The sequence below is a fragment of the Pelophylax lessonae genome (assembly GCF_965119305.1).
Source record: "Pelophylax lessonae genome assembly, chromosome: 6".
In the NCBI taxonomy this organism is placed as follows: Eukaryota; Metazoa; Chordata; class Amphibia; order Anura; family Ranidae; genus Pelophylax; species Pelophylax lessonae.
In genome coordinates, this window is record NC_138773.1 from 250,243,166 (window position 1) to 250,270,851 (window position 27,686).

Genomic DNA, 27,686 nt, shown 5'->3' on the forward strand with positions numbered 1-27,686 from the left:
TGTTGACGGTTGCAGGAGAGCCTTTTGATGCTGGATACTGGGGATCTTGTGTTGCTGGGGTCAATCTATTGTTGCAGGGGGATCTATTATTGCTGGGGGGATATGTTGTTGCTGGAGAGATCTTTTGTTGCTGGGGGGGGGGGGGGGGGAGAAACTATAGTTGCCGGGAGGGATCTATAGTTGCTGGGTAGAACAATTGTTGCTGGGGACGTCTATTGTTTCTGGCTGCAGGGGGCTTTTTTTACTGCCTTTCATTCGAAAATTCTATACAAGCAACTTAGCAACAAAAAAAAAAATTAATGGTTCTGTATTCTCTAGGTAGGGGGTGTAGCTGCATCTATTCTCTAAGAAAATAAGCCCTGGTTAGCACACTTTTTAAACATCAGCTGACAATTAATGTTTAATGGTAAGTGTTCCTTTAACCACTTTACCCCCAAGCCCATTTTTGACACATTTTGTTCACAAGTTAAAACCAGTATTTTCTGCTAGAAACTACTTAGAACCCCCAAACATTATATATCTATATCTATATATATAGATATATATATCTATATGTATATATATATCTACTGTATATATATATCAGCAATTTTCCACACAAAGTCCACATGGAGCACAGGCCTGTCACTCTTCTTTTTTAGCAGAATGAATGCATTCCACAAACACTGCTCCAGGAGGTGCCTGAATATTTTTTTATAATATTTTTTCTGCTGTTTCCGCATTGCCGGATAGAAAGTCATGGCCTGGTCAGCTCTGTCCACACCTCCCATGGTGTTGTTATAATCCAGGACCAGTTGCGGTTTCAGAATATCTTTTCCCCCTTTTGTATGTACCATGACAGTGGCGGTGTTATGGATGGTACTCATCAGGCAGACATCTTTTTTGTCACGCCATCTCAGTGCCAACATTTTTCCTTTCTGCCAGGCAACTAATTCTCTGGGCTTCAGCTTTTTGTTGGCAAAGCTGGGGGGCATGTGACGCCGGTTTGCTTTGACGGTCCCATACGCATCTGTTTTATGTTGTAGGAGGAACTCAAACAGTTCTGGGGACGTATAGAAATTGTCTGTGGTGACACAATACCCCTGATCCAGCAGAGGCTCAATCAGCGTCAGAACAGAAGCGGTTGCCATCCCATAGCTGCTGAACCTTTGGTTGAACTTGGTTCCTCTCCCGTTGTATAGGACCGAATTCCAAATATATCCAGAGCTGGATTCACACAGCATAAATGATTTTATTCCAAAGCGTGCTCGCTTGGACGCAATATATTGTATCCAGCTGAGTCTCCCTTTATATGCCATTAGACTTTCGTTTATGCAAATGTCTACTTCTGGGACATAGGACTCCTGGAAATTTTTCAAAATGAGTTGGTAAATGTCCCAGATCTTTTTGAGCTTCGGAGCCGCATGAGAAGTCTCATCAAAATCGTCATTATTGGTAAAGTGCAAATACCTCATAATGATGGAAAATTTGTACTCCGTCATAACGGTGCCAAAAAAAGGAGTGGCCAATAATTTGTTTGTGGTCCAATACCACTTCTGCAGGGGTTTCCCCACCACTCCCTGCTCCCTGCAGAATAATTTGGCCCAGGAATTTCCAGATATTCGCACTGGTAACGGGTTCCCACATCCTGTTCCTTGAAAACCGCTGATGCGCTGCGGCTTGTTGCTCCTGGTACCGATTGGTCTCCACAACTATTTTTTCGATAGCTTCATCCGTCAAAAAAAGTTGCAGATACGCCAAGGGGTTGTGCTCCTCAACATTGACTTTGATACCAGGTGCTCCGGTAAACGGGAACCTTGGGGGCGCTACGTGCTCCGTACCGCAGTCGATCACGCACATCGCTCGGCACAGTCACAGCATCATCACTGAACTCACTTTCTGCGTCGGATGACGAAGTTCCCCACAAATCGCTGTCACTCCACTCTGCAAGCGATTCAGGATCGCTGTCGCTCTCGCCCAGCAGGTCATATGCCGCTTTTGAGGTTGCGGCGCGCTTGTTTGAGGCCATGGTCGCTCTGCAATGTCCAGATACAATGTATAGGAAAAATTCAGGAAGTGCAATGGAGAAAGCACTGGGGGGCAATCAAAGGTCAATTTATTTTATTTGGGAAATGTAATCCAATAGGATTACAGTGTATCAGTGTGTTTGTGCATATACTTTTTGAATTTGCCGCCGGTTCCACCCCCCCTGTGGACGTCACGCCGCAGGAGACGGAAGCCGGGGCTGACAGACGATCGGGAGGAAGCTCCGCCGCCGCATACCGCCCGCATACATCACTGGATCCCGGTAACAAGGTAAGTAAAACCTCTACCAGGATCCGGCGATCTTGCTAGTGCTACCCCGAATGTGGCTCGGGGTTACCGCTTTTGGCTCTAAAATGTAACCCCGCGTCACGCTCGGGAATACCGCTAGGAAGGTTAAAGAAGACTTTTTTTACCACTACATTATACGTGCAATGTTTTAGGGCCACAGGGGACCCCTTCTTTAGACAGCAGTGACCAGTGGTGTCCTCAGTGGCTCGGAAACAAATCTTGCGGTGGTGAATAAAAGTTTCATTGATGTTTTTGTGTGTTGTGGGAATCTTTAAATCTATGGACTATGTTTATGACAGCTCTATCTGTCAGCTCACCATAGCTCCTAATTTTGCCTAAGGTCTGTGGCTGAAAATAACGCACTGATTTCTGGAGTAACTTTATTCTAAATTCACTGGCTGTATACTTCAGTGTTTCTCAACCTTTTTTCCAGTCGGGCCCCCTTAAAAAGTATTTTCAGTCTTGATGCACCCCTGTCCAAGGCTTGGGTCACGTAACTGTGTTTTGTGGAACACGCGCAAAATCGTGCTCGTTCCTGACACACAGACAAATGCTCTGCTCTTTAGGGGTGCCATTAATTCTTAATGGTACCCCACAGATTGGAAAACATAAGGTGCTTTTGGTGCGGCACAATTAAAACGAAAAAGAAAATGGTTGGGGACTTATTTCCCTCTATTTCTGCGGGTAGGGAAGCCCACTGAAATGAATGGGCTGTCCTACACGCAACATACAGCCACACAGATGTGAACCAAGGGCTTGTTCACATGTCAGGTTGGGGGGGCTGTAAAACAACATGATTGAGCTGTTTTACCACCCCCAACTTTCCCCCTTTAGCTGCAGAGGCAGCAGCTGGGGGTGTACACATGCTGTGGCTGCAGCTGGAGGTATACCCAGGGTGAATGGGACTGCACTGCAACACCCCGCAACTGTGTGCATTGTTGCAATGTGGTAATGCTGCATTTGCGGCCCTAAAACAGGTGGTAAGGAGGCAACATTTTTCCTCTTTACCACCTGTTAAATGCCTCTAAAAAGCAATCTAAACATGGCTTGCTTTTCAGAGGAGCACAAGTCCTTGCTGCTATCGCAAACAAGCCCTACAAAAACAGTTCTGATGGTACAGGAATAGGGGGGTCAGGATTAAAAGAAGCACACACACACAGACAGACACACACATGCACACAGTTACACACACACAGACACATGAATGTATGCACACATAAAGACACACACTGACACATGTGCACACACTGACACATGTACACACACTGACACATGTATAAAGCTCTTGAAAACATCTCAGCACAGTACCTTTCTCATTTTGCTGTACTGCACTGTAGGGGGAAGCAGAGAGCACAGCACACTTCCCCTCCTTTTACTTTCACTTTTGAGGCTGAAAGCTGACTTACATTGCAGGTGTACAATTTGGCAGGGATCGGGAGATTGGGCTCACCTGACAGCCGTTCTCTTCCATGATCCCGCGGCACACCTGAGGACCTCTGGCGGCACACTGGTTGAGAAAGGTTGGTATACTTGTTGCAGATAGGTGACTCAGAATCAGAAAGTATAACCTACTTGAAGACCAGGCCTTTTCTGGAACTTTTGTTTGCAAGTTTAAATTAGTATTTTTTGCTAGAAAATTACTTAGAACCTTCAAACAATATATTTACCCTACAGAATAAAATGGCCATCCTTGCAATATTTTATGTCATACAGTATTTGCGCAGCAGTCTTTCAAACATAATTTAAAAAAAATAAATAAAAATACACTTTAACCACTTAACGACCAGCCACGTAGACCTACGTCGGCTGACTTTAAGGGGTTATACCGGGATAATGCCTCTAGCTAGAGGCATCATCCCGGTACTGTTGTTTAGAGCCGACGGTTGGCTTTCCGTCGGTAACGACCGATGCGGCTCGGGAGCCGCTCGATCGTCACCCCCCTCCCGCCGCCTTCCGTGGCTTTGCTCGGGGCTTCCGTCCCACCGGGAGCCCCGAGCACCCAGCCGGCACGTCCGCCGGCTGGATGGAGTCCCGATGAATGCCGGAAACGGCATCGATCGGGTCTCCGATGACCTAACCCGGAGGCGGTGTCCATGACGTCACTTCCGGGTTACTGTGCTGCAAAAGGCGGCAGATTTGAAAAACGGCTGTATGCAAAAATGCCGTTTTCGGTGTTTTGCATACAGGGAAGTGTAGTGGAGGGGTTTAGGGTCTTTTAGATCCCCATCCCTCCATAAAGAGTACCTGTCACTGCCTAATGCTGTCACAAGGGATGTTTACATTGCTTGTGACAGCAATAAAAGTGATCAGATTTATTTATTTTTTTTAAAAACTTGTGCTAAAATTAAAAAAAAAAATAGAAAAAAAATTGTTTAGCCGCCCCCGTCGCCGTGAGCTCGCGCATGAAAGATAATGTATACAGGAGTTGCGCCGCAAATGAAATCGCTGTTCAAACCACACATGAGAGGTATCGCCAGAGTGAGAGCAATAATTAAAAAAAAAAGAGTTACACTCTAACTCTAAAGTGGTAACCGTTAAAAATGTTTAAAGCGTCGCCTATGGAGATTTTTATTGACTGTAGTTTGTTGCCATTCCGCAGGTGTGTGCAATTTTAAACCGTAACATGTTTGGTATATATTTACTCAGCGTGACATCATCTTTCACAATATACCCTCGATCCCTCCATAAAGTGTACCTGTCACTACATATTGGTGTCACAAGGGATGTTTACATTGCTTGTGACAGCAATAAAAGTGATCAGATTTTTTTTTTTTTTTTTAAAACCTGTAATAAAGTTAAAAAAAAAAGAAAAAATAAATAGGAAAAAAAAATTAAAAATTTAGCCGCCCCCGTCACCGTCACTGTTAGCTCGCGCACAAAAAAGAACGTATACGTAAGTCGAGCCGCGAATGAAATCGCTGTTCAAACCACACATGTGAGGTATCGCCGCGATCGCCAGAGCATGGGCAATAATTTAAAAAAAGAGCTACACTCTAACTCTAAAATGGTAACCGTTAAATAAATTTAAAGCGTCGCAGATTGAGATCTCTATTGACCGTAGTTTGTCGCCATCCCACGGGGGGGCGCAATTTTAAACCGTAACATGTTGGGTATCTATTTACTCGGCGTGACATCATCTTTCACAATATACAAAAAAAATGGGCTAACTTTACTGTTTAGTATTTTTTAAATGCAGTGAAATGTGATTTTTCAATTTTTTTTCAAAAAAATGGCGTTTTAAAGACCGCTGCGCAAATACCGCGTGACAAAAAATTTTGCAATGACCGACATTTTATTCTCCAGAGTCTTTGCTAAAAATATATATATAATGTTTGGGGGTTCTAAGTGGTTTTCTAGGAAAAAAATACTGATTTTAACTTGTGAACAAAAAGTGTCCGAAATAGGGCTGGGGCTTAAGTGGTTAATGAATATAAAAAAAAAAAAACACAATAGTTACCCCAATTGTGTTGTATAATGTGAAAGATGATGTTACGCTGAGTAAATAGATACCTAATATGTCACGCTTTAAAATTGCGCACGCTCATGGAATGGCGACAAACTCTCCATAGGCTATTCTTTAAATATTTTTACAGGTTACCTATTTAGAGTTACAGAGGAGGTCTTACACTAGAATTATTGCTCTCGCTCAAAAGATCACGGTGAGACCTTACATGTGTGGTTTAAACACGGTTTACAAATGTGGGCATGACTTACATATGCATTCGCTTCTGTGCACATGCATAGAGGGATGGGGCGTTTTAAATTTTTTTTTTCTTATTTATTTTACATTTTATTTTTACACTGTCCCTTTATTTATTTATTCATTTTTGTTCACTCTTTTTCCTATTGCAAGGAATGTAAACATTCCTTGTAAAATAAATAAGCTCCTGCCATAACACCGGTATTTAATGTCAAAGTAATGACGTATTTTTACTATGGGCTGGTCAGCAAGCCTGCATATATCATTTAATACACTGTAGGTTTCTTTTAAAAGTACATGCAAGTCACACAGGTCCTCCCTTTCTCCCTTTGTCTCACCCGACACGGGGGAACAGGCGGACGTCGCTGTCGTGCATCCACGCCACGCCTTGCGCCGGTGCGTTACATCATATTTTGGTGCCTTCATGCTGGCGGCTTTGTTCCCCCATCAGTGTGTTCTAGGCATCCCATGGGGCAGTTCCGCCACTGGCATTCACTGCCCCCATGGAGATCCTTTCCACACACTGGCGTGACGTTGAGATCACATTGCTTGGCGGTTCCTTGGCGGGTATGAGGCGCACATGTTCGGAGTCCGTGGTTTGTTCTTGGCACTTTTTCTTTTGTGACATCTTCTCTGTTGCTCTCTATTTTTTTGTTTCTTCCTATCACCTCCAGTATGCTTGTTTTGGCTATTTTTTTCTCATTTCCTTTTGTCCCTTTCTCAGGGGTTCTCCTGGATCTTCACTACTCGGTGTACCCTTTTGGGTCTTCACTAATCTGCAGGCTCTGACCGATCACGATGCTTTAGATAGATTTTCTCTGGTGTCTGGTCTTGTGTCACTTTCATATTCTTCACCTACTTCATTCTTTTTTCATACTTCCATTCGGATTCCTTGTTTCTACACATCATCCCACTATGCAAGTAGCACTACGGATTTTAATCAAGCACATATTTTATATTTATTACTATATATTTTATATATTTTCTGATAGATATCCTTTTGCGCTGCTACACGCAATACTTTTCACCTTATCTTTTCAAGCCCACACTCCCCCTGTGTGTGGCGTGCTCTGCTTTGTCTGCCCGTTTTGTGCTTCCTCAGCTCCCAGGAGGGATACCTAGGTTCATGTCCTACCTCCAATGCCACAAACAACTTGAGCTGCATTGTATGTTTTGGGAATATGGGTGCTCTGTCTCCCCCTCCCTCCCCTTCCCAATTTTTATTTATTATCATGTTTGCAATATCTTTATATATATATTTTCTGTAGATATGCATCATAAACCTACTCCTGATGAAGTGGCAAACTCAGTCCACAAAACGCGTTGAGCCTGTTGATGCAGCGATTGAGCCTGTTTTTATTACTCCATTACTCCTTGGAATTTTGTCATGTTGGTTTTTATCAATTTGGACTTGGGGACCACTTACTAGCTCTTATACAACCTTGGTCATTCAATATTGTGTAACATGTCATGTTCTCAGACTTTCATGTATCACTATATGTGCAATTTCCACTCCTACCAGCCTTGTCATGTCTCTCATTTAAAGTCCCAACCCTTTCTCATTTATTTGCAAGTCACACAGGAACATTACCCAAAGAACAGCTGTCTACTGTTTTTGGTTGCCTGCCGCCCCTGCCCTGACCTCTGCTTGTTTTCTGGGCCCTTTTTTGTCTTTTTTGTCTCCTGCCACCTGAGCTCTGCATACACGGGTAGTCCCAACATTGTCAGTACCTGGGAGGCGTGACCTGGTTCCAGCTTGCAGCAAGTCCATCCCCACCATTAGGGGCACTGGAGAAGAAGCAGGCTGGGGCAGTCCACATCCTGGGAAACCTCGTTTTGGTGTTCTACAAGGGCTGATTACAACAGAAACCTGACAAATGCAGCCATCCCATCTAATGATTGGTAAGCTGCTATTAACCTTGTTAGCCACCATGTCCACTCCTCAGATCCAATTTCACTTTGTTATCCCCTAACCTCATGTAACTGCATTAGTAGTTAGCACTTGCCTCCAGCTCTAACGAGACAAGTGGCGGCAAGAGGAAAGCAGAGGTAAAGGAGGTTGAGACTCTAGCCCCCCCCCCCCCCCCCATCCCCGTTCCCACCATGTATGAATCTTGACAGTGCATGTCTTAGGAAAGTGCTATAGACAGGCTTTGGGTATCAATGTAACCCTGTCTTTGCCAACTGTGTGTAGGACAGCCATGGAGGGGAAAGAGGGGAGTCCTTTCCAACCACATATTTAGTCTTCCACTGTACTGCACGGATGGGACGAAGTATTACGTGTACTTTGTATTATAATAAAAAAATGAAACTTCTTTAGCAGGAGATCTATTGGGCCTGTTTTTCAATCCAATAAAGTTTTTTTTACTAAAAAAGTAGAGTTTACATTCTGGTACAAGACCAGACAGGACTGTATATTGAAGACTCAAAAGCAATGTCAGAGCTTCCATTGAAAACAAGATAATCCTTTAAAGTTGCCATATAAAATCTGTTATAATACAACTTCAATACAATATAAGATGAAAACCCCCCTTCAACAAATGTCAACATGTACCCTTCTGTAGCATTACCATGTGAACTACCAAGATCACACATAATTTGTTACATGAGTGTAGCACCCTACAGGTAGGTGCTAAGTAAAGGTATAGTGGGCCTTGTCTGCCTAACAGCAGGGCTGTGATTTATTAGTCAGGCTGTGATGGTTTCCTGGTGTGCCTGCTGAAGGGGGAGTCTCCTCACTGGCTCCTGTGAGAGGCTTCTCATAGGGCGTTGGAGGAAACCCAATCAGGGGACACATCCAGGCTTGTAACTACCCCAGAAGGCAGATTGTGCTGAAAAGGATTCTGGGAGTGGGTATAAGTTGGCACATGATACAATGTCTTTGGTGGGAGCAGAGTCCCAGGAGGGAGAGAACGGCTGTCTCTCCTCCTGTCGGAGGAAGTCTATGTCTCGGGTGTCGCCTGAGAATCTAGAGAGTGCTGAGTTGAGCTGAAGGGATCCAGTGTACCGAGCACCAGCAGAGAGCGAGAGGGGTCCAGTCCCAGAAAAGCCTACACAGGTCGCGAGTACTGAAGATTGCCCCTGGGGGTCTGCCTGAAGAGTTAGAGGAGACCACTCCGGAGGAGGTTCTGGGATCCAGTGCCAGCTAGCTGAAAGGGGGTACCGGGGTTGAGGACCCTGAAGTAAAAGAGGGGGTACATAGTCAGTGGACCCTGAAGAGCTTAAAGTGTAAAGGGGGCACCTGTGGTTTGGGCCCTGAAGTGATAGTGCACAGTGTGAAGTGTGCCAGTTGAGAGTTGCAGCAATACAGGAACTTACAAGGAGTTTCTGTGCCAGTGCAGTACTGGAGGTAGCCATTCAGTGACTCTGAGCTATTGTAGTGTTACAAGTCAAGCAGTTCTACAGTCCTGGATCTTCTGGACTAAAGTCAAGGATCCAGCACAGTTTCAGTAGTTCAAGTGTCAGGAAGCGTTGGCTAGCGTCGACTGGCGTCAAGACAGCGCTAATAAGCATTTTTGCCAGAAAAGTCCCACAATTGTATCTAGTTGAGGCTAAAGGTGTATCCCACTCATTCCCTTCTCCCATCCCCTTAAATACAATAAAACCACAAAACAAAGATGCCGAAGTTGTCAATGTCTCAGTGCTCACACCCAGGGCTGCAGCTCACAAGGGCTGGAGGGGTAACTGGTACCGATGGCAGACCCATATCAGGCCACAGGCCTGGAAAACCTGCTACATTTGGGGGGTCATCCAGGATTTTGCCATTGGTTACTGGGCCAGTTGCCCCTGGCAACGGCAAAAGAACAAGTCCAAAAAGTAAATTTTTGTGTCACGAATTGCTATTTAAACGCCAGGCCGGGTGTGAGACTGCAACGGCGGGAGACATGGAGAGTGGGTTGAAGCTGGAAGCCCACATTGAGGGATGCTTGTGGCAACGGAAGTGTTCCAGTAAAAATTGTAAAGTGATTAAGACTTTCAAAATGGGCTGGGAAATGTTTTCTGCCATCAGGAAATGGAGGGCAGGAGGCAAATGTGTCTGGATATATAAATGCTGCAACTGCTTAACAGTAAGAGGTCCCAGGGAGGGCAGTGATGGTGGCATCGGGAGTCCTGGGAGGGACAGAGAAGAGGATGCTGGAGATCCCAGTGTGGACAGTGAACATGGAGGCCGGGGGCACGGAAAGAGACGTGCCAGGGTCCTGGTGGTGGTGCATGCTATTAGGAAGGATGTTGACCGTGCATGTGACAGCGGGACATTTATTCTATATAGTTACTGCACACATACTGTGGGGATCGTAGTCGGCCATGCCGAGAAGGGCAGTGGGGCTAATCCTGAAGCTAGTATGGAAGATGTAGATTGCACGTGTGTGGCGAGGAATAGAAGTATCGGCCGTGCGACCGACAGTGGAATGCTACTCTTGATGAGCAAGGAGGGACAGCTGGCTTTAGTGAAGAAAAGTGCAGTTGTGGCCCTAGTGCAATTGAGATGGGCGGATGCATGTCTAGCAAGTGACATGATCCGCTTAGCAGCTACTTCCCCAGAGTTTGCAGCGAGGAAGCATAGCCGGGCAAGAGTTACAGTACCGTGCTGGAAAGCGCGCCATGTGTAGGACTGCCCAGTGGGAGGAGTAACCAACCAGTATGGTGAAAGGGCGGAGATGGTGGGAGCATCCGGCCAATCAGGAGTGACCCAGGGGACCCTATTAATATCCCCTCCTCCGAGCGCAGCCGTGCGGGAGACAGGTGTAGGAGAAGGAGGCATGTCGTTCACGAGAGGAGCGAAGAGTGTTCCCGCTATTGCTGCCACGATGGGCGAAAACCCTGCGGAGCCGAGCTGAGAGCAGATCCACCCGCCCGATCCCCCACTAGTTTGGGATACCGGTATCCGGAAGGTGCCGGACGGTGGACTCACGTTATGCACCTGGAGGAGGTCAGGAATTCCTTGGAGTGGTATGTGCCCAGTGTGCCACTGTTACTCTGAGGGTGCAGGCGTGGGTCCAATGTGGGCAATGTGGTGATTTGCTGCTCAGGGCAGAGAAGAGTGAGGGCCATCCCAAGAAGCTTACAGTTATGTGGGAGACAGGTCTCACTCAGGAGGTGATGGGGAATGAGTCGAAGTTCCTCCGTGGAGCAGGAAGAGGCCTATTCAGGCTGACGATGCAGGTGGAGGCCCTGCCTGCAGTCGGTGGGCCTACAGTCTGCTGGGAAGGGAGTTCGGTCGCAGAGCTCCATAGGGAGGGGATCCATGTCCACCCAAACAGTAGGGACCTGGCCAGAGGTACCGCCGGTCAAGGCCATCACGGAATCTGCCCCTATAAGTATTCCCCAGCCTGTCAGGACAGAAGTTGCCCAGGTGGTTTCTTCCAGCACCAGCAGTGAGGGTGAGAAATGCCCTGTTAGAATGGATTCCCCATCCTTCTACATGAAATACGGAGCCATGAAAGAAGGTATGGATAACTTTAGATCCATTGAAGAGACCGAGTGGGAATGGGGATCAGAGACTGGAAGCAGCTCCCCAGGTCCCGAAGTTGTTGTACCTCTAGACCAGGAAGCTAAGGAGGCTATTGCAAGAGGGGAACTGGCCCAAAAATTGGGGTTCTGTGATGCCTATGTCACAAGGGTACCAGACCTCACCCCACCGGGGAATATCGCTAGGGCCAGGGATCAAAACACAGCCTATGAGGAGATAATTCAGAGAGTATGCACCCCTTTTTTTTCTCCACCAGGGAGAGGTAACCGGAGAACCTTCCCCAGGTTATCTAGGATGCAGCGGTGGATACAAAAGAAGGTGGCATTGGAGTATGGCTATGACTACCCTTATGCTCCCAGGGAAGTCATGCTCCTAGCAGAAAAGTTCAAAGACTGGTGGTGTGATGAACTTATCTGGGACTACCTTTTTGTCCCAAAGCAGTACCGGGACTCTCCAGAGGAAGGGTTAAAGGACAAATTTACTAAAGTTAAAGCTCAGTGACGCTACGGGTGCTCCATTAACATAGACAGAGTGGAAGTCCGTCACCCAGACGGGTCAAGACATGCTTGGTCCATCATGTTCACCAAGAATGAACAAGGGGAGTATGTCCAAGTGCCCCACCCGGAATATTACATCTGAGTTTGTCAGCGTTTTATTAAACGCAGGAGGAGTTTGAGGAGCAACTAAACAAGGAAAAACAATTTTGTGTGGCCAGCTGGCTACCACAACTGACCAAGGAAACTTTTTGTGAAATGACATGATGCTGAATCCAAGTGTAACATGTTGAAAGTTCAAACCGACCCCTTGGGCCATCGGACCAGGGTCCCTTTTTTTTTGCAAAGTCAAGTGTTGTGATGCCATGGCTTCACAACACTTGCTAGGTCCCTTGGGCCATCGGCCCAGACCTTCTGTGGATTACAAATGGTTGTGTAGGACTTCATCCACAGTCTGTACAGATGAAGATGTTGCTACAAAGTTCGAGAGTGTCCAGGAACTTTGGTGTGGGGTGCCCTGTTGGAACCCCTGTGATGTTTCCCTGACTCAGCAGGACTGTAGGTCATGAGAGACTGTGACCTGCCCTGTTCCTCACTGAAGAACTTAGAGGGACAGCAGAGGGTGCTGTTCTTCACTTCAACAAAGAGGACTCTGTCTAGATGGCTAGTGTGAGGGGATCAGTTCTTCCAAGATAAAGGAGGACCCCAACGTGTCAAGACACTGGTTGGCAGAGGCAGTCAGGGAGGGAGTGGAAAGGTCGCCCTTGTATTTTTTTAAGGAGGGTCTTTCCATTCAGCTGTTAGATCTGTGATGTGATTTCTATGTGATGTGATGAGATTGACTAACTTTTGCTTCCTTTCTCTATACAGGTGGGACCACCTTAGAGTTTGATAGTCAGGATGTTATACTTTATTTTTCTTGCTGTTCCCCACCAAGGGAGTTTATTTGGTGGGGGGTGCATCAGTTTTCATGCACCTTAAACTGTGTATCATACATGTACAGCAGATTGTAAAGATATATTTTTTCACGCTAATTTATTTGTAAATTCATTTTTCCCTTTTCCCCCTTTTCCAGGTTTGTGGGATACTCCTGAATTTTGGCAGAGTTTTGATAGGAGGCGGCTGCCTCAGAGTCAGAGGGACCTGACTCATTTGGTGTGGGGTGAGTGTAGCACCCTACAGGTAGGTGCTTGGTATAGGTATAGTGGGCCTTGTCTGCCTAACAGCAGGGCTGTGATTTATTAGTCAGGGTGTCATGGTTTCCTGGTGTGCCTGCTGAAGGGGGAGTCTCTCAACTGGTGAGAGGCTTCTCATAGGGCAGTGGAGGAAACTCAATCAGGGGACACATCCAGGCTTGTAACTACCCCAGAAGGCAGATTGTGCTACAAAGGATTCTGGGAGTGGGTATAAGTTTGGGGGTGGCATATGACACAATGTCTTTGGCGGGAGCAGAGTCCCAGGAGGGAGAGTACGGCTGTCTTTTCTGTCTGAGGAAGTGGATGTCTCGGGATGTCGCTTGAGAATCCAGAGAGTGCTGAGTTGAGCTGAGGGGATCCGGTGTGCCGAGAACAAGTGGAAAGCGAGAGGGGTCCAGTCCAAGGAAAGCCTACACAGGTCGTGAGTACTGAGGATTGCCCCTGGGGGTCTGCCTGAAGAACTAGAGGAGACCACTCTGGAGGAGGTTCTGGCATCCAGTGCCAGGTAGCTGAAAGGGGGTACCTAGGTTGAGGACCCTGAAGTAATAGAGGGAGTACATAGTCAGTGGACCGTGAAGAGCTTAAAGTGTAAAGGGGGCACCTGTGGTTTGGGCCCTGAAGTGATAGTGCACAGTGTGAAGTGTGCCAGTTGAGAGTTGCAGCAGTACAGGAACTTACAAGGAGTTTCTCAGCCAGTGCAGTGCTGGAGGGAGCCAATTAGTGACTCTGAGCTATTGTAATGTTGCAAGTCAAGCAGTTCTACAGTCCTGGATCTTCAGGACTAAAGTCGAGGATCCAGCACAGTTTCAGTAATTACACAGTGTTCAAGCGTCAGGAAGCGTTGGCTAGCGTCGGCTGGCGTCAAGACAGCGCTAATAGGCATTTTTGCCAGAAAAGTCCCACAATTGTATCTAGTTGATCCTAAAGGAGTATCCCACTCATTCCCTTCTCCCATCCCCTTAAATACAATAAAACCACAAAACAAAGATGCCGGAGTTGTCAATGTCTCAGTGCTCACACCCAGGGCCGCAGCTCATAAGGGCTGGAGGGGTAACCGGTACCAATGGCAGACCCACATCAGGCCACAGGCCTGGAAAACCTGCTACATAACCAATTGGTGCGGACACCATTGCTGGCTCGGATCACCCTTGGAGAAGCCTATCCAAAATGAACTGGGGCGGAACAAGACCTGGGATATCCTCCAACTCTACCATGTGTGCAAAAATTAATTAGGGGAATTATGATGATGATATGTTAATTTTTCACACATTAGATTAGAGGGGCCTGTTTTAGGCAGGGAATGTACTATTAAAAGTATAAAATGGCAGACAGGTTCACTTTAAATTAGAGGGGCTTACTAATTCTCATCCTCAGGAAAAATAACATTCAGCATCTACTATGCCCTACTATCTTTTGGAGCATTTGTCAGCTGTAAAAGCAGGCCCTCTTATTATTATTATTTATTTTATTTTTTTCAGTTCAATTTAAGTGTTTATATTTGAACAATCCAAAGTAATAGCATAATATAATCTGCACCAGGCTTTAAAAAATCCTTCTCAGCAATAGAGACAAATGGGAGTGTTCACTGAGCAGCTAACATTGATATTTGTAACCTTGTCGCTGTAACTAACTGGTGACATAAACAAAACACAATTATTATTTTCTGATTTGCCAAGTGCAGAAAAAAAAACGCTCTAGCATTCTTTATGCACATGCATCTGTCAATGATAATTGCATTGTAATATTCACAAGCTAGCTGTGAAAACATTGAAATACTAATCACATTGGCATTATGACTTATGAGCAACAATCACTGCGATCAGTAAACATTTTCCCATCTAAATTGTCTGAGCAATAATTGGGGAATGAAAACTAGTGCGAATGATTAGAAAGCAGATCCAGGAAAATATGGCATCTCAGAACTAGGGAGGAAGATAAAAATGACAAGCAAGCAAATGGGATTCTGCTCATATTATTCAGCCAGGAATGGTTACTGTGAATCAATTATAAAAGCCGTTTTCATGCAGATGAGAAGAATATGAAGAGCTGGGGTGTCTGGGTTCAGCCTACCGGATGTTCTGCAGTACAATCCCCGTACAGATAAAACAGGAGATGTGCATTTAAAGACCCAGATGTAGTTCAGCCTATGGCAAGTTTATAAATAGACCAATTAGGTAAAAGTGGAGGGGGAACAGACTGCGGAAGAGGAAGGCTAAAGGGGAATTCCAGCTTATGGCACGTTTTATCAAACAATCTAAGGGTGCAAGAACTACCACATTGTATAATATATATATATATATATATATATATATATATATATATATATATATATATATATATATACACACAGTATATATATATATATATATATATATATATATATATATATATATATATATACACACTCACCGGCTACTTTATTAGGTACACCTTGCTAGTCCTGGGTTCGGACCCCCTTTTGCCTTCAAAAGTGCTTTATGCATTGAGTTATTGGCATGTGATTGGCTGATTAGCAATTTGTGTTACCAGGCAATTGAACAGATATACCTAATAAAGTGGCTGGTGAGTGTATATACACTGCTTAAAAGAATTATGAAAAACTGACAGATGGACCTGTATAGACAGCCCATGTGAAAGGGGCCTAAAAGTGGCTCATTATGAGCCAAATTCAAGTACAAGTTCTGGACAGGTATATGAATTTAGCGTATTCTTCGCCACTTTAAGTATGCATGAGAAATACACTGCTCAAAAAAATTAAAGGAACACTTTGAAAACACATCAGATCTCACCCTGGCAACCTACTTTCCCCCCTCCCCCTTCCCCCTTTCTCCCCTGTACCCCTCCCCTGCTTTGTTCTTCCCTTCTCTTTTCTATTCCTTCCCTCCCACTTCTTACCTTTCTTTCCTATATATCTACACTGTACTATATACAACGTCCCGGATCTCACAATTTCCTAATGCCTTGGTTACATCTCTCCACATTTACTGAGTTAACTACCTCCTCACGGTTACTGCTCATATCTCTTTGATCCCACTGCCTAGGTCATTGACCTTATCGTTATTACAGCAGCAATCCTGGTTGTGTTTTATTACTTTTGGTGACATTACCTTTCCATAAGAGATGCAGGCCACGGGCTGCGCCTCCTCACACAGGCACAGCGAGCTCCCTTTTAGGGGTGCCTGGGTGTTGGCTGCGCCCGATGAGTCTTCCTTCTAGGTCACCAATTTCACTATCCTTTATACTTGTTCATTGAAATGGTTTGTCACAGTTACGGTAACCAGTTCAACTCTGTTATTAGTATTATGACTGTAATTTCTCCTCTGTGAGTTGTACTTTGAACGTTGTATTTACTCATATTCTTGAATAAAAATGTTTGAACAAGAAAACACACCAGATCTCAATGGGGAAAATATCATGCTGGATATCTATACTGATATGGACTGGGTAATGTATTAGGAACGAAAGGATGCCACATCATTTGATGGAAATGAAAATTATCAACCAACAGAGGGATGAATTCCAACACACCCCACAAATCAAAGTGAAAAAATTATGCAGCAGGCTAGCCCATTTTGCTGAAATTTCATTGCAGCAACTCAAAATGGTACTCTGTAGTTTGCATGGCCCCCACATGCTTGTATGCATGCCTGGCAACATCAGGGCATGCTCCTTTTGAGACAACGGATAGTGTACTGGGGTATTTTCTCCCAGATCTGGACCAGGGCATCACTGAGCTCCTGAACAGGCTAAGGTGCAACCTGGTAGCGTCAGATGGACCAAAAAACATAATGTCCCAGAGGAGTTCTATTGTATTTAGGTCAGGCGAGCATGGGGGCCATTCAATGGTATCTATTCCTTCATCCTCCAGGAACTGGCTGCATACTCACACCACATGAGACCAGGCATTGTCGTGCACCAGGAGGAGCCCAGGACCCACTGCGCCAGCGTATGGCTTGACAATGGGTCCAAGGATTTCATCCCGATTCCTAATGGCAGTCAGGGTGCCATTGTCTAGTCTGTAGAGGTTTGTGCATCTCTCCATGGATTTGCCTCCCCAGACCATCACTGACCCACCACCAAACCGGTCATGCTAAACAATGTTACAGGCAGCATAACATTATCCACAGCTATGTTCCACTCGTTTAGAACTGAACCTGCTCTCATCTGTGAAAAGCACGGCGTCAGTGGTGGACTGGTTTTTAATGGCAAATGCCAATCGAGCTCCACGGTGCCAGGGAGTGAGCACAGGTCCCACTTGAGGACGCTGGGTCCTCCGGCCACCATCCTGAAGTCTGTTTCTGATTGTTTGGTCAGAGACATTCACACCAGTGGGCTGCTTGAGGTCATTTTGTAGGGCTCTGGCAGTGCTCATCCTGTTCCTTCTTGCAAAAAGGAGCAGATAGCAGTCCTGCTGATGGGTTAAGGACCTTCTATGGCCCTGCCCAGCTCGCCTAGAGTAACCGCCTGTCTCCTGGAATCTCCTCCAATGCACTTGAGACTGTGGTAGGAGACACAGCAAACATTCTGGCAATAGCACATATTGATGTGCCATTCTGGAGGATTTGGACTACCTGTGCAACTTCTATAGGGTCCAGATATAGCCTCATGCTAACAGTAGTGACACTGACCCTAGTCTAATGTAAAACTAGTGAAAAACAGTCAGAGAAGATGAGTAGGGAAAACATTTCAGTGGCCTCCACCTGTAAAACTATTCTGTTTTGAGGTTTTCTCATTGTTGCCCATCTAGTACCCCTGTTGTTAATTTCCAGTTGAAACTGATAAACAACCCCTTCTGCTACTTAACTGACCAGATCATAGTTACATAGTTACATAGTAGGTGAGGTTGAATAAAGACAATAGTCCATCCAGTTCAACCTGTGTAGGCATGTGTGGCTGTAATCATCTCCCATACCCCTGAATGTTCTGATCCTTGAGATGTAAGTCTAAGAGTCTTTTGAAAGCCACCATACTACCCGCAGAAACCACCTCTTGTGGTAGAGAATTCCACAATCTTGTTGCCCTAACAGTAAAGAACCCCCCGCGTTGCCTGAGGTTAAAACGCTTCTCCTCTAATCGCATTGTATGCCCTCGAGTCCTCATGCAATCCCTTCGAATGAACAGCTTTTTTTCTAAGCTGGGATCCCCATTAAGATATTTATAAATTGCTATCATGTCCCCCCTCAGACGTCTCTTCTCCAGGGAGAATAAATCGAGCGATTGTAGACGCTCTTCATAGTCAAGGTCCTCCAATCCCCTAATTAGTTTAGTTGCCCTTCTCTGGACTCTCTCCAGCTCCAACACATCCCTCCTGAGGACTGGCGACCAGAACTGGACGGAATACTCCAGATGCGGTCGGACCAGAGTTTTATAAAGTGGAAGGATTATAGTCTTATCTCTGGAATGCATCCCTTTCTTTATGCATGCTAATATTCTGTTGGCTTTGGAAGCTGCCGCTTGACATTGCATGCTGTTTCCTAATCTATCATCAACCAATACTCCCAGATCCTTCTCCATTTTTGATTCCCCCAAGGGCTCCCCTCCTAACGTGTATTGTGATTTTATGTTTTTAGTCCCCAAGTGCAAAACCTTACACTTCTCCACGTTAAACCTCATTTGCCATGTCGTTGCCCACTCTGTTATTTTGTCCAGGTCATTCTGCAGGATATCTGCTTCATGTTGTGAAGTTATTGCCCTGCCCAATTTTGTGTCATCTGCAAAAACTGATATAGAACTACTGATCCCGACCTCAATGTTGTTTATGAATAAATTGAACAAGGTTGGTCCCAGGACTGAGCCTTGGGGGACCCCGCTTACCACCTCAGACCAGTCTGAGTATGCGCTGTTTATTACTACCCTTTGGACCCGCCTTTTTAGCCAGTTCCGTATCCAAGAGCAAACCCTGCTATCGATACCTGCAGACCTTATTTTATAAATTAAGCGCTTGTGGGGAACTGTATCAAACGCCTTAGCGAAATCCAAGTACACCACATCCACTGGTCTCCCCCTATCTAGCTCACAGCTCACCTCCTCGTAGAATGTAAGGAGATTGGTTTGACAAGAACGCCCATTTGTAAACCCGTGCTGATTACTGCTGATGATGTTGTTGTCCTTAGCAAACTCTACAATATAGTCCCTTATCATCCCCTCCAGAAGTTTACATACTACTGATGTCAAACTGACAGGCCTATAATTTCCCGGGATATGCCTCTGGCCCTTTTTGAATATTGGAATCACGTTAGCTTTCTTCCAATCCCCTGGTACATCTCCTGTCCTAATACTGTCAGCAAAGATCAGGAACAGTGGTCTCGATATAACTTTACTGAGTTCCTTGAGTACTCTCGGATGTATGCCATCCGGTCCTGGCGATTTGTTTGTGTTAAGTTTATCCAGCCTTTCCCTGATTTCCCCCTCTGTTAGCCATGGTGGCAAGTCCTGTTTATTACTACTAACCATACAGTCATGGTCAGTGTACCCCTCCTTTTCCTGTGTAAAGACTGACGAGAAAAAAGCATTTAGCACGGTTGCTTTTTCAGTGTCCTCTGTAACCATCCTCCCATCATTGTTAATTATGTGTGCAATATGCTCTGCCTTAGTTTTTTTGCTGTTGATATATTTAAAGAATTTCTTTGGGTTTTTTTTACTATCCTCCGCTATTTGTCTCTCAAAGTTGATTTTAGCCATCTTGATTTCTTGTTTACTTTTCTTATTTGCCTCCTTGTATTGCTCGAAAGCCGATACTGTGCCCTCTGATTTATACTTCTTGAAGGCCAATTTTTTCCCCCTAATAAGATCAATATTCCAGGAGTTTAATTGACTTGATGCTATACTCTGATTAAAAAGTGTTCCTTTAATTTTTTTGAGCAGTGTACTGTGTATATATATATATATAAATAAATATATATATATATATATATATATATAGCACCCTCCGAGGTAGGTGCTAGGAAAAAGCATCAAGTGGTTTGCTATGCTTATCAGGGGAGGCAGATCTGTTAGTTTTGCCTGTCACATGTTTCCAGGTGTGAGATTTACTGGGTCTGGGGAAGTATCTTGATAACGTTTTTTTTTTTAGCGGATTCTGATCAATTGGTCTGGGATTATTGGATACCTTACTTGGATTGGAGGCTCTCCTGCATACATCTGATTACTCTGAGTGACATCTGATGGTTGAAAGATCAGGAATTCCACATATATACAGGCTTGTGTATATCTGTTTCTGGTAAGCAGATTAAATAATCTGGTGGTGGTTACAGCACATTGGGTGATTAATTCATACTCATCACGTATATTTTTGGGAACATTTGGATCACTTATGAGATACTTTTTTTCTGCTATATTTCTCAATATTTTTTATAGTTTTATTCACTAATATTCACATGATTTTGTTGCACATTCATATTTATTGCATATATTATTTTACTTAGCGCAGCTTATTTATACTACTATTTGATTTGGTGATATCATACTGGAAGCTGCTGCTTCTTATTACACCAGCGCGGTTTACATATTTTGGTGAATTGTGCATAGTTGTATAAAGTTGGAGTATCCCACTCATTCCCTTCTCCTATCCAAGTTCCAAATAAAAACTCAAAAACCAAAGCTACTGGACTGTTTCCTGACTGAGCTAAAACACTTGGGAAAATGTCACACTGTCATGTTGTTGCTAATGGTAACCCAGGGGAACTCGTAATCAGCACCTCCCAAGGGAGTAGTGCTACATATATATGGTCCTTTCCATGACTGGGTCATGAAGAAGCATACTTATAAGATCATCTGCTCTCGCCTCCTCTCCAGAAGCTCTTAGTGTTAACCACTTTACCCCCGCTCACATTGCTGCAGCAATGTGGCTCGTTATCGTCCAGCGGCGTAGACCTACGTCGCTGGACTTCTCCCCTTGTGGGCGGCGCGCACGCGCCGCTGGAGGCTCGAGTGTGGAGATCCTCCGGTTGTGTAAACAAAGCGGGCAGATCTCCTAAGTGACAGGCAGGGTCAGATTGCAGGGTTCAGCATAGCGATCTCTGTCCCTGTGTCACTCAGTCACCTCCCCCCACACATGTCAGTAAGCACCAGGCATACATTAACCCCTCCCTCTCCAATAAAATTAACCCCTTCCCTGCCAGTGTCATTTTTACAGTAACAGTGCATATTTATAGCACTGATTACTGTAGTAATGTCACTGGTACCCCCAAAAGTGTCAAAAATGTCAGTCAAGGGTCCGATCTGTCTGCCGCACTGTCGCAGTCCCGCAAAAAAAATCGCAGATCGCCGCCATTACTCGTTAAAAAAAAAACACCAAAAATGACAGAAATCTTTCCCTTAGTTAGTAAACGCAATAACTTTTGCGCAAACCAATCAAAATATGCTTATTGCGATTTTCTTTACCAAAAATATATAGCAAAAAACAAATTGGCCAAAAATGATAAAAAATTTAGATTTTTACATTTTTTGTGGGGAATTTCATATAAAAAAATTTGAAAAATATTGTTATTTTTCCAAAATTTTTGCTCTTTTGTTGTTTATAGCGCAAAAAGTAAAAATTGCACATGTGATCAAATACCACCAAAAGAAAGCTCTGTTTGTGGGAAAAAAGGACATAAATTTCGTTTGGGTACGGTGTTGCATGACCGCGCAATTGTCAGTTAAAGTTGCACAGTGCCGAAGACAGCAAAATCCTCCGGTGGTAAAGTGGTTAAAGGAGACAACACTGCAAAACAGCCATCGATCCCAGCAACTAACCTGAGCAGGGGGGGGGGGGGGGAGCTACATTGGAAAAGTAAAGGTTCAAGCTTGAAGGTTTAATGAACAGTCCAGTGTAACACAGGCCACCTGAACTCTGCCTTCTGGTGCATTTAACTTGTGTTCAGCTTATTTATGGAGTAGTCTACAAACAAGTTCTAAACGAGTGGAACATAGCAGAGTGCAGAGTTCAGGTGGTCTGTTTTTCAATTGACCATTCAATAAACCTTCAACCACGGCTTTTAACTTGGAGTGTAGCTACCCTTCCTTTTTCTAGTACAGAATTCTGAAGTAGAGAACAGGGCACTGGGGATCCAGCTCCCAGCCTGGAGTGTACAAGTAAAAGTATTTGTAGCAGAGTACAGTACTGTTTGTTCTCAAAGAAAAGGTTCATGAGAGAGAGCATTCCTTTAACTTGGCACTGAGAGCGTTATACCAAAAAAAAAAAAAAAATAATACCAGTGCTGAGCTATTAGAGCAGGGAAATAACATACTAGGTAAGAGTCATCTTCACTAACAGAAATATTTAGTCATTATAGCAGAACATATATATCGTATATGCTCCAATCCCAGAAGCCGACTTGTTAGTGGAAACGCGTCGGGGGGAGCCAGCCGTGCTGTCATAGGTCCCGGTTTGTACTGCAGACACCCGCGACCACCCTGTATTTGCTGTATTTGCTGTTTGTTCGTCCGGAATGTGTAAGTGTACCCTCATTCGTTTTATCATTAAAGTCGAAGGTAATGCACTATAGTCCTCTTCTTTCCTCTGGGTTGCTCTGTCTTGGCATCTTCCCCTGCTTGGAAGCCTACAGATCCCCCCCCACTTCGGAAGCAGCTGATTGTTCCGGTCCATTCCGAGAGCCATCCCTGCCAGCTTGATCAGTTGGGGACTTCTAGATACAACCAAGTACATGCTCACATCTCTCCACACTGTGGTAAGAGTCCACTCCTAACACTGGGTGTCCACATGTGTATATCAGGCTACTGAGAATCACTTTGGATCATTTTTTGGGACGAGGCCCCACCCACCTCCCAACACTCCCTTACCTTCACTCCAATTTGAAAAGAAAGACTCTTTCACAGTTTTTGCACTTTTGTTTTGGACTGAATGTATATGAATTTTTAAATCTGGTCACCATCCATGTACCTTTTGAACACTTGTTTCATTATTTGTTAGCGCACTTTGGTAATGTTTTCCATATTGCCATCTTTTCACGTTTAATTCCAATTTCAGTGCTGCTTTCACTTCACTTCTCATCACTTCAGGACTGCGCACCTATTTTCTTTCACAATATATATCGTATAGAACATCTATAAAGCATTTTCTCTGGCCACGTTGGACCATACAAGTCATTCTTTTACAGAATTCACTAGATCAAACCTGTTACTATTTACTACTACAGCTAATGAATGACAGACTGGTAAGTGTAGAGCCCACCAGTGAGTGCACTCCATGCCAGTTAAGTGAAGCGCTGTGAATACTTTCCGGATGCACTCTTTGTAAGTGAACTGCCAGGTGGGAGTCTGGACCATTTTACCAGCTCATGACTAAATGGAAGTTTATTTCTGATAAATCCTATTGTTTAACTTTCACCATGAGGAATCATTAGTTGCATCTTTTTATCAATTTAGTAACACATCTGAGCTACTAAACACACCGCTGTACAGTGCAGCTCCAGCCTAATGAAGAATATTATGACTATGTAGTGAATTTATATTTATACTATATATTGCTCTAAGCCAGTCATTGGCCAGAATATATAACTATATACACTATATTGTCAAAAGTATTGGGACGCCTGCCTTTACACTCACATGAACTTTAATGGCATCCCAGTCTTAATTCAAAGGGTTCAATATTGAGTTGGCTCATCCCTTGCAGTTATAACAGCTTCAACTCTTCTGGAAAGGCTGTTCACAAGGTTTAGAAGTGTGTCTATGGGGATGTGTGACCATTCCTCCAGAAGCGCATTTGTGGGGTCAGGCACTGATGTTGGATGAGCAGGCCTGGCCCGCAGTCTCCACTCTAATTCAGCCTAAAGGTGTTCTATTGGGCTGAGGTCAGGACTCTGTGCAGGACAGTCAAGTTCTTCCACCCCAAACTCGCTCCTCCATATGTTTATAGACTTTGCTTTGTGCACTGGTTCAAATAATTTGGTGGAGGGGGGATTATGGTGTGGGGTTGCTTTGCATGGGTTGGGCTTGGCCCCTTAGTTCCAGTCAAGGGGACTCTTAAGGCGTCAGCATACCAAGAAATATTGGACAATTTCATGCCCCCAACTTTGTGGGAATAGTTTTGGGATGGTCCCTACCTGTTCCAACATGACTGTGCACCAGTGCACAAAACAAGATCCGTAAAGACATGGATGAGGGAGTTTGGGGTGGAGGAACTTGAATGACCTGCACAAAGTCCTGATCTCAACCATATAGAACACCTTTGGGATGAATTAGAGCAGAAACTGTGAGCCAGGCCTACTCATCCAACATCAGTGCCTGACCTCACAAATGCGCTTCTGGAAGAATGGTCAAACATTGCCATAGACACTCCTAAACCTTGTGGACAGTCTTCCCAGAAGTGTTGAAGCTTTTATAGCTGCAAAGGGTGGATTAACTCAATATTGGACCCTACGGTCTAAGACTGGGATGCCATTAAAGTTCATTTGCGTGTAAAGGCAGGCGTCCCAATACTTTTGACAATATAGTTTATATAAAAAAACTTGGTTTGTATCAATCCCCTTTAATTTTAGATTAGGCCTCAGGCTTTGTATGCGACAATATAAAGGAACTGGCAAAATTAAAGCACATGAAATAGGCACACACAGTATATGGAAGTACTGTTATAAAATAAGTTCTACAAAATTTTAGAACACAGCATTAAATACATCTATCTAACTTTTAATACTCACCTCCCATGTCATTGAAAGCCGACTCACTGCCACATTGCTTAGTCCCATAACAATTGCAAAGAACGAGTTCAGATTCTTGTATTCCTTGCAGCTGAAAAACAGAACATTTTAGATTCTTCCAATGTTTTATTTTTATCATAAAGAATTTCTCTTCCCACAGGAATGCCATCTGCTGTCTCTTTAAGATTTTAGCCCTAAAAGTGGGTTTGATTTGTGCCAACTCGTCTTTTGTCTCCATAAATTTGTTCTCTGGCACTCTCGGTGGGAACTCCAGCCACTAAAAAGCACATTTAGCCTTTTTTTTTATTTTTAGCCCCGTGTAAAGTAGAAAATGAAAGTAAACAGTTTTCTTCTTTCTAGGACTAAATTAACCACATTAAGAGAAAAAAACACATAGCGTTAACCTGACACCCTAAGCCGCTGCACTTAGCCCCACCAGTGTTTTTGTTTGACGTGCCCTTTAGCACTTCTGTTTAAGGATTTTTTTTTCTAAATTCCATTGTCTTTGAAGATTGTTATATTTTTAATTGGTTGTAATTAAGTATTTTTCTTGGACCCCGCTGCTGAACCTGAACACATTTTGAAATTTATGTCTTTAAAGGATTTTTGTTTCTTTTCAATGTCCTGCTGATTTTTGAAGCTGTAAACGGTTGAAGAAAAACACCTTTAGCATTTTTTTAATGCAGTTGCTGAGAGGGAAAAGGATTTTGAGAGGAAAAAAGCAGCCTTCTATCCAGCAGGTTTAAATAGTCAATCCACAGGAGAGCAGAGCCAGGCTGTCAAGGGTCATGCTGTTGGCCTACTGTGGATTTCAGTCAGCCACCAGCCTAAACAGAAATGTTTTTCTGGTGGACTTTGAAATGTTTTGCTATACATTATGTCCTTATTAAAATGTATCTTTGGAGCGAAGAAAATAATAAGTCATAAGCGGCTTGAATGTGCAAAAAAGAAAAAAGTACAATCCATTTTGAATATAAAAAGAACCCTCAATATTTTTTTCCTGTTACTCTTTCGAAAATTGCACTAAAAGTACTTACTGGGCTGCAATTTTAATAAATTTCTTCAGAAGTTGAACACGCTTGCTGAGTTGAGGGCACAGGCAAGTCTCAGTCACAACCCAAAACTGGATTTCATTGAAACGTCTCAGGAAGAGGTCCAAATTGGCTGTTGTCTTTTTAAAATTGTGCCTTCCGAAGGTGTGATAGATTAGCTCCAGCTGAAAGAAGAGAAAAATTACTTAACTGCACTTGCAGGACATTTTAGGCCAAGGGCAATGTCAGATGACTGCTTTCATGCCATGTCTTTTTTTTTTTTTTTTTTTAATTTACGTATTTTATAGGAAAATATTGGATCTACCAACACAAGGTTATGCTATCATGCAGGCAGATCATTTTTTATAAAACATACACATCAAGCATTGGTATGAGGAAGGATGTAAGATATTTTTAAACAGCGATAGCAAAAACTGCAAAACCCCTGTTAGTTTTTTTTCTGCCATTTGTGTCCCATTGAAGTCATTTCCCTTCCTGTCCCAAAGCCAAACCAGGAAGTAAAGGCAAATCCCTCCAACATGAGGGAATCCCTGTTTGTCACCAGGGTCATCAGAACTAGGTTCTCAATTGGAAGATTTTCCCTCTATTCCTGTTCTGGTGATAACCCAAAATTTGGGATTTTCTTTTACTTTTGCTCTCGTTATAATGGTAAACAGGACAGATAGAGTGAGTGAATCTCCCCAATAGAGGAACAAACAGTAAAAAAAACCTGGTGGTAACATTGTGGAACCCTTGAAGCTTTAGGACTCATGGAACCCCCTGCTAACAATTAATTTATCTATAGCTCATGGTACATAAGCATAAACTGTAAGTGGAACTATAAGAGTTATGCACACAGACTTTTGCAGGGGCAAATTTCTTCTAGTGCAAAATTACAATTCCTAGCATTTTTCTGTGCCACAGGTGGTGCATACAGCTAGCCATAGAAGTTAACGGCTGCATGTAGCATTATTCAGTGCTGGTAAACCAGTGCATGTATAAAGTATTCCCTGAATGTGAAGCTCCTGCATTCTGGAAATACATCCTACATGCAAACGTAGGTAAAAGTTGACACAAAAAAGCATTGTTGTTTTCTCAAGTTTAGATGCATAATACAATCATTAACCTCAATAGCCGGCGGTGCACACCACCAGAGGCTCCTCAAGTACAGGAATACACCAGGATTCTTATTCTAGATTAGAATTGCACCTGGAAATGTCTGTATACAGTGGGTACGGAAAGTATTCAGACCCCCTTAAATTTTTCACTCTTTGTTATAATGCAGCCATTTGCTAAAATCATTTAAGTTCATTCTTCTTCCTCATGAATGTACACATAGCACCCCATACTGACAGAAAAACACAGAATTGTTGACATTGTTGCAGATTTATTAAAAAAGAAAAACTGAAATATCACATGGTCCTAAGTATTCAGACCCTTTGCTCAGTATTTAGTAGAAGCCCCCTTTTGATCTAATACAGCCAGGAGTCTTTTTGGGAAAGATGCAACAAGTCTTTTACACCTGGATTTGGGGATCCTCTGCCATTCCTCCTTGCAGATCCTCTCCAGTTCTGTCAGGTTGGATGGTAAACGTTGGTGGACAGCCATTTTTAGGTCTCTCCAGAGATGCTCAATTGGGTTTAAGTCAGGGCTCTGGCTGGGCCATTCAAGAACAGTCACGGAGTTGTTGTGAAGCCACTCCTTCGTTATTTTAGCTGTGTACTTAGGGTCATTGTCTTGTTGGAAGGTAAACCTTCGGCCCAGTCTGAGGTCCAGAGCACTCTGGAGAAGGTTTTTGTCCAGGATATCCCTGTACTTGGCCGCATTCATCTTTCCCTCA

At 44.0% G+C, this 27,686-nt stretch overlaps 1 protein-coding gene across 1 annotated transcript in view; it reads right to left on the reverse strand.

Moving 5' to 3' along the window:
- RAPGEF4 (Rap guanine nucleotide exchange factor 4) overlaps positions 1 to 27,686 on the reverse strand; it is a 480,844-nt gene that overhangs the window by 52,116 nt on the left and 401,042 nt on the right. The window contains exons 25-26 of the mRNA XM_082260932.1: positions 25,853 to 26,031; positions 24,816 to 24,906 (exon numbers count right to left, since the gene is read on the reverse strand). Of these exons, the coding sequence (XP_082117058.1) occupies positions 24,816 to 24,906; positions 25,853 to 26,031 (270 nt within the window). The remainder of the gene's footprint in view (positions 1 to 24,815; positions 24,907 to 25,852; positions 26,032 to 27,686) is intronic.